At 32.9% G+C, this 12,465-nt stretch overlaps 1 protein-coding gene across 1 annotated transcript in view; it reads left to right on the top strand.

The window, feature by feature from the left end:
* LOC132738310 (guanylate-binding protein 1-like) overlaps positions 1–12,465 on the top strand; it is a 12,763-nt gene extending 298 nt beyond the window's left edge. The window contains exons 2-10 of the mRNA XM_060725792.1: positions 4,132–4,269; positions 4,453–4,640; positions 5,271–5,404; positions 8,172–8,281; positions 9,047–9,456; positions 9,724–10,007; positions 10,279–10,494; positions 11,043–11,127; positions 11,303–12,465. Of these exons, the coding sequence (XP_060581775.1) occupies positions 4,184–4,269; positions 4,453–4,640; positions 5,271–5,404; positions 8,172–8,281; positions 9,047–9,456; positions 9,724–10,007; positions 10,279–10,494; positions 11,043–11,127; positions 11,303–11,946 (2,157 nt within the window). The 5' untranslated portion in view covers positions 4,132–4,183 and the 3' untranslated portion in view covers positions 11,947–12,465. The remainder of the gene's footprint in view (positions 1–4,131; positions 4,270–4,452; positions 4,641–5,270; positions 5,405–8,171; positions 8,282–9,046; positions 9,457–9,723; positions 10,008–10,278; positions 10,495–11,042; positions 11,128–11,302) is intronic.

Below are 12,465 nucleotides of genomic sequence, written 5' to 3'. Positions count from 1 at the left end.
TTGACAATATATATATTCATGGTGAATTTCTAATTATATCTTAATTAAGATGAAGATGTAATAAACCTTAAGCTGAATGTCTACCGCAATCATATCAGCATGTATCTGATTAATTATTATGGACGTTATGTTATAGACCTTTTTACAATACGATATTTTCATAGAAAGGATGTTGCATTCCGCGCATGCGCATCCTTCATCAATAAAGAAAGAACACATTTTATCAATACTCAACAACTTCATAAACAGTTTGAAGTAATCTAAAGATTAGCCATTAGTTTAGACTAGTTTAATTTGATTTATGACCAGTAAACGTGTACTAAGGTTACTAGTAGCATTATTTAAGCACTGATTACTCCTTCATTAGAGGTCTTGAACGCGGTATTTATTGATAATATCCTAGCTTTTCCTATTCTCATACTAAAATGATCTAATGAACGTGATTTCAAGTTTTGTCACCCGGATAACAGTATTTTGGGATCACTTAAAGCGGTACATACTTAAAACGTGAATTGATATTTATAACAAATCTACAAATAATATGGGGGACTAATAATTCAATGATCAGAAAGCGCATACAAAAGTCCTCTGTTTTAAAGTATCATTCGACGACTTTTCTCGTACACCTGTATTACATGATATTTCACAATTGATACTGCACACTTCCTTTGATTATGTGGCTTTTCCATGTCTTTTAATGACAATCTTGACCACAAAGCTATAAAGGCATTTTTGTATTTATGTTAAAAGCTATTCTTATAATTATATAATTTTTACCTTAAACTAACTTGGAATAATGTATGAGTTTTCTACTTCATTTTTCTACTTAAAATCTATAGAATAAGTAGACATAGACGCCGAGTCAACATGAACTTCCCATAGGCTCCCGTTTTACGATATCATTTTTTTTTTCAAAATAAATTTATTAATCTTTATCGAATTTATGTCTCCGACAGCTTGGTTCAATTTAGATATCGTATAAAAGATGTAATGGCCGTATTTACAAACGAAAAATAGTTTGTAGAAGTATTTAGTGAATTGTTCGGCCGACATTGTGCCGATGTATAGTAAACATTGAGCAGCCGGTGGGTTTTATAGATATATAAAGTTTTATAAATTATGTAAGAGAGGTCGCTTACAGGTCATGCCTTATTCACATCAAGAATACATGTATTGAAGTGGTTCAGCTGAATAGTCAGCTTTTGCAATCTTTCCCAAAACAAGTACTTATGTTGACATAGTTTTGATGATAACAAGAGATTGTTTGATTGTTTAATGTTTGTACGATTCACATTATTTGTTTTGTTATGTGAGTATGATTTAATCGACAAAGGTATAAATTTTCTTATGAATGTCTGTTTTAACTTGTTTAATCCACTGAAAAAGTATGTATTTTTTACACAATAGGGGAAATTCACATTTACTTAAAACCCATGTGTACACATTTCATTAGATTGTAATCGTATATTGAAAAGAAACAATGCGTAGTAATGACCTATTTATCGATTAAGGTGTCTGCATTACAACTGATCATGAGGCATCGCGGGTTCGAGCCCAGATGTGTTTTCGTTACACCAGTGCTGATAAGAGTTCCAGAGCGGGAGACTCAATAGAAGAAGACTTTTTTTACCTCGAGATATTTACTGACAAAATAAACAACAACAGCAACAACAACAAAAATATCGATCCGTGTTTTGTCACTTTCTAGACAGTTAAATATAACACACAAGATGCTTCGAATAGTTTGTTTTTCTTTCATGTATTCGTAATGTTTGCGAATAAATCAGCAAAAAACACAAAGCGATATTATTACATATGATCTTGAATAATTGGGTTATAAACACGAATTATAATGAAAAGGGGAAAGCCGATGTCTGTTCACTCTTTGTTTTTATAAAGAGCTATTTGTAACGTAAAATTAATAGTTGGTTACTTCATTTGACACACACCACCAGTTTTCCGCATGGCGTGCAAATATTTAATCGACACATTAAAGGATATCATACCTTATATGCATGTAATATTAATGTATGTTAAAAATGCAATAATAATAATAATAAACAAAAATTAACAAAAAAATGCCTTATAGATTTGTCAATAACTCATTAGCAGTAATAATTAATGATCTTTATGTTTAGATGAAATACACTGGAATGTTACTTACATATATAGCCTGCTAGGAGTATATTTCATTTTTAACAATTTTTGAAAGTTGAATTAATAAATCGCCCGCTGAAGAATCAAGATAAAGCGGTTTGACGCGCGACAATGACCTACATTTTGTAGCTGATATCACGAGGTCCCACAATCAGATAAAACCAGATCGTTTTCCAAACACTTCAGAATGAGATCCTTTGTTACCTTCATTGAAACAGTGTTTTTTTTTCTCTGAAAGGTCATTTGAATGAAAATTAAGGTGCAAGCACAATAATTTTGAGGTTCTTGTAATTCTCCTGTACGAAATATTGTAAAGGCAGAGCTGTATATTACATCTGTATCTCCGACAAAAGACACATGTCTGTAACATAGTATTTACAAAGGTCTAAAGTAGTTTTAATTATACGTACGGTATATCTTTGCCTTTTGAAATATTTATATACCAGTAATTTAAAGCTGTGTGATTTTTTATGACAAGGTTATTGTTTACGTTTAAACTAGACCTTAAATTCCATTTAATTAAAAGGATATTATGCATTAGTAACTAATATCTTTTAGTTCTTAAGAAAAGGTAAAAATGAATTGTATTATGTTTAAATAATTACATATGTATTTTATAGCATGCTAGATTGCTAGATGTTTATCACCTGAAGAAAATACGGCTGAATGTAAAATTATTTGTCATAAAAGTAGCAAAAAGTAAAAAAAGTGGTATTTTTTATATAAAATACGTAATCACTACAACTGTACTTATTGCCAAAAAGCAACAAAAACAAAAGATGGTTGAGATAATTTTGCCAATGGATACCTTTTTGAAAAGTATTACAGAATACTTAACATAAATAGTTTTTGAGAAATATAAATATTTTTGGGTGTAATGTGCCTTTCATTGGAAAGGGACGCCTTTTTGATTGGAAATTGATCACCAGAAAGAAATTGATATTACCGAACCAGACGGGTAATATTCACATTAAATTTCCCCGTCGGGTACCCCCGTTGTAAACAACATGCGCTGTGGCGATGCGCGTACGGTTTGATTTCACGCGATGTAAATTCCGATTTACAAGCACTTTTTAACTGTCAAATGATAAATATTTAACAAAATAGTCATACTAATAATCATACATATTCTCATCAGTATTGAAAAGAAATATGACCTTGTGAAAGCTTGATATTAATTCCAAAAAAGTGCTTTCAACAGACTACTCCTTTCCTCTTGTTTACATTCGTTAGGTTCGAAAGAAAATACGTCATGTATTTATGTGACGTCATGTTAGGTGAAGGGGTACCCTAAAGGGAATCTTATTTCGACGTTTCATTTGAAGTAGCAATGATTTGTTTTAAAATCGTCTTTACTTGGCAGGGGAAGGGTAATAAAATTATTATTTTGGTTTTGGAGTGATATATGTGGATATATATTACCTGCCAAGATAAAATATCACTTCGCCTAACGGCTCGGGTGATATAAAATCTTGACAGGTAATATATCCACATATATCACTCCAAAACCAAAATAACAAATAACATGCGGATATTCATTTCTACTTCTTTTATTCAATGTGTAAACATAAGTTATTGATTCTTCAAGCAGGCAAAATATGTTGCTTTAGAAACACTTGGATAAAAATATGATATTTAAATTATTCAAAATATTTAAAAGCTTAGTTGATACATGTTTAACACGTGTATTATAGAATATGGGAATGTTATGCTTCACTTAAGGTAAAGGCAAAAAAATATACTTAAGACTGTATGAACAATGGCATTTCAGCAAAAAAAAGTGATGGCTATTTTTTTTGGAAATGGATACTTATCTCTGTTTATTTCAGAAATCTAAAAGCTTGCATAGACATGTAAATATGAAACAGACACCCGCACCATCCTAGCCATTGACAAATGTGCGCACTTAAAAGTATAAATGTAGCTTAATTCGTACATTTTATTCTTGTAAATAATTATTATATTTATATTCAGAGGTGTGTTTTTGGGACAAAAGTAAGTGAATATTAATCAATCTGACGTAAACATGGCGGACAAGACGGAACCAAAAAAACTAACCGACAGCCGATATGCAACGTTCAGCAGAAATCAAGGATTACTACAACAGAGGAAGTAAGATGTTTGACAGTAAAACATTAATTACTCTAGTACACTGTCGATTACCTTTAAAAAATAAATTTTGTATGAATTTAAATAAATAAATATTTCCATAAAGTTTTATATATTTCCTACTCACGACATAGATTTTTTCAAAGTCTTTTTTTCGAAATTATTCATTTTTAATATCTATTCCAGACCGGAATCAAAAATCTTCAACACCCCTATGACACTTGTTGAAAACAAAAACGGAAAGACGGCTTGCAATCACGAAACTTTAGCTGAGCTTAGTAAAATAGAGAAAACCCTAAATGTGGTGTCCGTGGTGGGAAGTCTTAGAACCGGGAAGTCCTTCCTGTTGAATAAACTTGCAAAAGCAGAATCAGGTTTGATTTATCACAAAAAAAAACATTGCCGTTTGCATTTACTGAATCATAAACGGAAACTTAAACTTTGTAAATGTTTATGAAACTGGTTATAGATGTTACAGTGAATGCACAAGTGATGAATATAAATTGTTTGATTTGGTGATACACTATTTTTTAGTAGGTAGCTTGTATGCTCAGAGTCAACGGTTCATATAGTTCATTTTAAAAATATAATGAAGAAAAAAGGCAAGTATTGCGTTTGGACACACCTCATCAATTCATTAAAAAAGTTAATTTAAGCGGTGAAGTATCCTTCTAATTGATTAAGGATTCCTGAGATAAGGTTTTATGTTGTTTGGTTGTTTTTATGTAATATTTCATATACATGATATTCCAAAAATAGTTGCCGGTTTCAGTTTTTAGCAAATTCAATTTAAGTTTGTAAGTGACATTATAAATGTAATATTACAAGTTTCGAGATTTACTGACAGAGGAAGACCTCCCGGATCCCATTGTGCATTAATTCCGAAACGAGAAATATGGCATCGACTTTGAATAAAAGTGATCAGTATAACAATTACTAACTTTATTTAATTTTCATGAAAATTTATTTTAAAAAAAATCAAAATCATTTTTATAAATCTAAAGGGAACGGGTTCGAGACCGGACACACTACAAAAGCTGTCACCAAAGGCATTTGGGTGTTGTGTCGACCACATCCAACACAAGAGGATCAAGTCCTTGTTCTGCTAGACACAGAAGGAATAGATGATCCAGATAAGGTATTAATATCTAAAATGAATCTAAAACTAGTGTTATAAGATAATGTGCTTATTAAAATCAAATTTGCATCAAGTGTGCATTAGTAGCATTTCTTCAAATGATATGAACACTTTACATAAAAGGTAACGATTATTCAAACAGAACTTATAAAACACATCTGTCAAACATACAACTTTGTCATATAATTTGAACACATTACATAGATGACCAAAGTGAAACGTTATTTTTACCCTCTTCGAGGAAGTGGGGTATACTGCTTTGCACTGGTCGGTCGGTTTGTCTGTAGACCAAAACGTTTCCGATTCATAACAAAAGAACGCCTGAGCCTAGGAATTCAAAATATTGACCTTTTAAATTGGAACAGTTTCCGGCATAATAGCTCAACCACCGATAAGGCTGTGGCCCTTATATTTCACATGCCCATAAACCAGAAAAGGATCGTCATTGACTTTTGGGCAATATAAGGGAGGGGGTCAAAGGCCAAGGTTAAGGGCACAATGCCATTTTATACCAAAATAGTTTTTGACCTGTGGCTCAACTACCAATAGGCTCATGACTCTCAAACGTCACAGGTGTATTGGCCTTGTTCAAAAGATGACCTCTTTTGATTCTTTGGGCAAAGGGTCAGAAGACAAGGTAACATTGACCTCTTTTATCAAGACAGTATTCGACTAATTTATCGACCATTTATATGCCCTTGGCCCTTAGGCTTAAAGGGTGTATTGGTCTTGACAGTAAATGTACTTATCAACTTTTTGTCAGGCGCCAGTTTTGTGTCAAGGAGATCAAATGTCAAGGTCAAATTGAACTTTGATATCAATGCAGTTACCGACCAATTTCTTAACTATGTATATGCTTTTGGCCATCAAACTTCATCGATTTATTAGTCTTGGCCAGTAGAAGACCTCTATTGAATTTTAGTTAAGGGGCGGGTCAAAGGTCAAGGACACATTCACTTTTATATCAAAACAGTAACTACTCGACCACCCATATGCCCTTGACCTCAACCTTTAAGGGTAAATTTGTTGGCCAACTTGATGATCCCTATTGATTTTGGGTTAAGGGGTCAACGATAAAAGTCACGATCACCATGTATGTAAGAAAAGGTTAGCGACCAATATTTCTCAATTCCTGAGCCCCTGGCCCTCAAACTTCGCGGTGATGATGATAATGAATTCCTTTAGAATAAGCGGTCAAGGATAACTTACGAAAGTGCAAGCACTTATTTCCAGAAGGGTCCTTACCTCAGCAGACACCAGAGTCAGCTATAAGATAGCACAGCCCCTTGCTCTTATTGAATAGACCTCTTGGTTCTTTTAAATGCCCAGTGTATAGCACTGATACATGCGTGGATAACCTCAGTTGTATACCAGTATACCTCTAGTTATGCGGGAAACACGGGAAAGTCTCTGACCAATCTTAAGAATGTTACACAGGAACAAACCCGGAACCTCAAGAGTAACAGTCAGTGGTGTAACCATCGAGCTATTGCGCCACCATAATAGGTCTGGTCTGGGGCAGTTAGTGTCCCCTATAATTTTTTGGATGAAGTAGTCAAGGTCACATTGACAGTTTCCGGTCAATAACTCGACCACCTATTCATTTTTGGCCCTCAAACTTGACATGTGCATTGGTCTTGGCCAGAAAATAAGCCCAATTTATTTTGGTGTCAAGAAATGACAGGTCAAAGTCACATTGACCATTTCTATCAAAACAATTTTTGATCAGTTTGTTTTGACCAGTAAATCAGGCATCCATGGGCCAAGAATCATCAAATGTTACAGGTACATTGGTCTTGTCCAGAAGATAACCTCTATGTTTCTTTGGGTTAAGGGTTCATAGGTAAAGGTCATATTGACCTTTTATTCCAAAACATAGCATAGTTAAGTAGATTGACCACTTTAACCATGCGATAATGACCCTAAAGGTTAGCAGGCGCATTTCGTCTAGAAAAAGATTACCTCTCTTTATTCTCTGGGTTATAATGTCGAAGGTTTAGGTCAAATTGACCTTTTATATCCAAACAATTTCCGACCAATCACTCAACCACGCAAATCCCTTCATGAGTCACGGATGCATTGGTCTTGGTCAGTATATGACCATTATTTTTATTTCAAGGGTCAAAGGTCAAGATCTAATTGACCTTGTGTGTACAATAGTTTCGAACCAATAATTCGACAACACACGGGCCTCTGACCCTTTTAATTTTAAACGTGCATTGGTCTTGGCCAGAAGATGACCTCTCTTGAATTTTAGTGCAAGGAGTTAAATGTCAAGATAACGTTGACCTTTTTGACTTGTTGACTAAGAACTAGAAATCCTAACTGACCCTTGGCCCTTAAACTTCACAGGTGCATTTACCCTGGCCAGTAAATGGCCTCTTTAAATTTTAGGTTTGCAGGTTCATAACGCATTTTGATCAGTTTCTGAACAAACAATGGGCCATTGGTGCTAAAACTTAATGGATGCAGTAGTGGACCCCTTATACATTTTGGGTCGAGGGCACAAAATGTGTTCCCTAGCAACTTTGGATACAACTTTGGACATGCTGACGAGAGGAAGAGGATTCATGTTTTACGAACAGAACTAATAAAACACTGACTAACCTAAGGATTAAGTATGCAATTTTCATGTAATTTTGTTGTATTTAATGCTTCCGGGGGATCACTTTGTTTCTAGATTTTTTTTATAAATAGATAAAGAGAATATGAAACTTTAATATCTTATTTATAGTTTTGAAGTGGTCTTTTTTATTTATTGCACCAGGTGGAGATTACAGATGATCAATGGCTCTTCATCTTATCCACACTACTTAGCAGCACCATGGTTTATAATACAAGAGGAAATTTGGACAAAACGGCTATAGATAAATTCAGGAATCCTCCTTTATATTTTTATGATATGATAGTTTGTAGTGTCGTTCATGACATTTACTAAAATATTAATCGTTTAATAATCATTTGGAATTACTTTAAAAACATCGTTTTTTACATCGATTTAATAATAAAAAGTTTTATTTTCGACTTTTGAAGATCATTCATTGCGATTTTTTTATCGATTATTGTTTGATCATCCTTTGGATATGTTTCTTGCCTTTTAATTCGTCGTTTTGAAAGCCGTCTGTGACACACATGTTCTATATTCTCATAATTACATTTTACATAGATCTATTTATTGTTACACAGCTAAGCTTCCATGATCACTGGGTGAATGATAAGCATAATAAAGATAAGAAGATGCTTCTAAATTCTGAACAATATGTACATATGTTCAAAAATATATCAATATTACCGGACAAAAGCTACAGTTTTAAGAGCTTTTACCTTTAATGAAGATATCAAGGTTAAAATCGCATTGAATTATTTTCGAAAAAGAAAAGCCAATTTTTATTACTGTATAAAATCAATTTTAAATACAGTCCATTTTCCCTAATTTCTAGTTTGTTATAGTAAGCTGAAGAGGTAAGTGCCTTTTTTCTATTCATTTGGTCACCATGGTGACATTATATCAAAATGCACAAGGTGAAAACCTTCATTTAAAGTCTGAAATTTACTTTTGTAATGAACACACGATACGACATTACATATTTATAACGAACGACACAATAAGTTAAGAAAATACATCCTTAACAACTAATACAGATTCTTGAAGGAAATCAAATCATCGATTAGCGTGATAGGCTCAAATACTGATGATTCAATCCTAGATTTCTTCTTTCCTACCTTTGTCCTTGCTTTGAGAGATTTCACATTAACTATACAGGACAAGACCGCCGATGTTTTTTTAGAAGGCAAACTGATGATGCAGCGGGGACAGTCGGACAAGATACGCAAGTTTAATGAACCGAGACAACTTATTAGAAGATATTTCAAGAAAAGGAGATGCTTTATCTTCATCAAACCTACAAAAACAAAACATCTTTCCAAGCTAATGACTATCGATGAAAAAGAATTAAAGCCAGAGTTTCAGGAGACTTTAAACTCGTTTAGGGACTATATCTTTTCATGTGAACCAAAAACCTTAAAATCTGGAAGAGGTGTTAATGGAAGAAGTACATACTATTTTTCAACTTAAACTTTTTAACTCAAATAGATAATGTAACAACACTTTCAGTTTTCTATTGGATATTGCGAACAGTTTAACAAGTTAGCATTTTGTTCTACATGTTTTGTAATAATGCAATTCACAAAATTAACGTATCTAGTTCTAAGAAATTGATCACAAATACATAGTATCTAAATGTTTTACATGGCTTACATTGGTAAATGTTGCGTTCATACTCAGTGCAGTTAAAGGATCACAATTTGATTTTTTTCAGTGTTGGCAACACTTCTTACAAGCTACGTCAACTCGATTCAAGCTGGAAATCCGCCCTGTCTCAGTGAGGCCATGGCTACCATGGCTGATGTTGAAAACGCACGAGCTGTTGATAAAGCCACTGAAGTTTACAACAGAGAGATGAAAAATCATATCACGAATCATAATGTTCCTACTGATACAGGTCTTTTAGGGTTCCACAGTGAAAGCATGAAAGCAGCGATTGAAGTTTTGAGGACTGAACTTGTGTTTGATGATAATCAAGTGTATGAAGAACAGGCTCTTGTAGGTTTTTATGTTTTTCGATTTTGAAATGTGTTATAAATCAATAAATATCAGTAATAAATTCAAACGTTGTTATCATCAGGATAATTTAAAACATGATTCTGGACAATATAAGATTCAAAGTATCTTTAAGATGTTATCAATTCGTTGTATGAAATAGTCTGCAAGTTGCGAAATATGTGTTTGAATAAAATTCTGTTTCTGTATAAATGTATCTGTTTGTGCTATTGTCACATAATAATTATTTAATTACATATAAATTACATTCTAGGTAAAATTCAAGGAACACTTGAAAAAGTTCAAATCCGCCGCCGACAAGAATTCAAGAGCCATGTGTCAACATAGACTGGAAATTCTTAACTTGAAAGTGATGCGCAAAGTTAAGAATCGTGTGTATTGTCATCCTGCTGGATATGATGAGTATATGACAGATCTTAACTGGATAATTAAACAATACAACAAAGATGCACCTTGTCTTGGAGCTAAGGTAAATTCAAGATTCTTTAATATTTATTGTGATATATATATTGTTTCTTTTCAACATTGTTATATTTGTGTCATGTATGTTTGTACCGATGTTTTTCCGAACAAAAAAAAACTGAGTAGACTTTACCTTTAATGGACTATCACTTGTTCAATAAAAGGTTGGCGGCTATCACAAAATTATACATTTTTTTTGTTTTCTACAAGGCATATACCTTGTTTAATTACTCATCTAACTTTAAGATGGGAAATACTGACTTTTCGAATTAAGTACTAGTATCAATCAAACACTTTGACCATATTAGTTCGTACAGAAAATACGAATACATAACAAAAGCTCTGTACAAAATGCATGTTAAGTTATGAAGTTTTGCCAAATGAGCTCAATAGAGCATAACACTTTTGACAACGAAGTCGTAAAATCGCTTTCTTGACACAATTGTTAGAAATTTGTTTCTTATTACCTCTAAGAAAGTGTGTAACACTCACCTGAATCAATTCAAATAAACATTCTTAAGTTGAATACTTTTATTGCATTATCTGTACTTTCAGGCTAGAGAATCTTTGCAAGAATATTTAGACGGTAAAGAGTCTGAGGAGGAACAGGTTTATCAAATGGTTTTGGAAGCACAAGAAGGTAACTGAATTAATTAATTTTTTTATCGTATAGATTTATATATTTCGCTGATGTTGAAATATTTATATGTCTTAATTTTTTTAACTTTTAAAATTTATTATTTAACAATTCTGCCAGTTATATAATAAAAATATCATCTAAATCAAATTAATGCAAAATATTATCTATTTAAAAGAAGGGGCTAAAGAGAAGCCTAAACCACGGATACAACGCCTAAGCTCTCTGACTGAAATTAATCCAGAAGAAGCTGAACATATAAAAGAAAAAGAAGCCGAAGAAAAGAAGATAGAGGATGAAATCAAGCGTGATATAACTGTCCTGCAAATAAACGGTATGAACAGTATTGGAACACAATATTTGGAGATTCTTGAAATGAAAGTTAACGAACTCGAGCGTGTGAAAAGCGAGTTATCAGCTGACGACCCATATTACGAGTCTCTCCTGTTGGAAACAGAATATTGGAAAAAATTGTTAGAAAAAGCAACTTGGAATCAACCACAATACAAAAGCAAACAGGATAATGTACCAGATTCTTCTCAACAAGGAGAGCAACAAAAAACTAAAGAACACACAGAAACCGTTCAAAAAGCAGACTTCAACCAAAGCAGCGGAGTAACAGATCAAAACGAAAGAGAACCGACGAGAAAGAATGCCCCTTTGCCGGTTTACGATGAAAATTATTTTCGCGTCAAACCGAAGCCATTTCCAGCCAATAAAGAGTCTATCGACCCCAAATTTATCATAGATCTTGACAATAAAATTGCGCCTAAAGTAAAAGAAGATAAAGTCAAAAAAGAACCGGAATGTATTATTCTGTAATGTTTGATGTTTGAAAAGAATTTAAACGCAATGAGCTGATACAATTATGTTGTATATAGTTTATACAGTATGTAAAGTTTTACGTTGAATATAGCTTTATTGGCATTATATTTATTTGTTTTCACAAACGCAAAGACTGTACCATTAGAAAGACAAGAAATTGAATTGAGTATTAAAGTGTTCAATATTCAAGTTAATTTATATTTATCTATTCCTTTTACTCTGTAGCATGTAGAGCTATTTTTGTATTTTATGTTTTAGTTTTTTTTATATTATTATGAAGCTTATAATCATTTACATGAATATAAATGTTAGTTTATCGAAGTAAGTGTTACTTCAGCAGAGATTATTATTGAATACAGTGTAAAAAGTTTAGGTTTTTGTGTTTTCATGTTTTCAACGGACACAAACAAAAATACATGTTAACATCTTTATCCTTTCAATTTTAACAGAACTGTCGGAGGACGGCGACGCGACTATTCGAAAAAGTAGTCACAAGGGTGTTTCATTGAGTGTAAT

The sequence above is a fragment of the Ruditapes philippinarum genome, unplaced genomic scaffold (assembly GCF_026571515.1).
Source record: "Ruditapes philippinarum isolate M1 unplaced genomic scaffold, ASM2657151v2 ctg195_1_1_1_1, whole genome shotgun sequence".
In the NCBI taxonomy this organism is placed as follows: Eukaryota; Metazoa; Mollusca; class Bivalvia; order Venerida; family Veneridae; genus Ruditapes; species Ruditapes philippinarum.
Note: the sequence above shows the minus strand (reverse complement) of the source record. Positions and strands in the feature narration are given on the sequence as shown.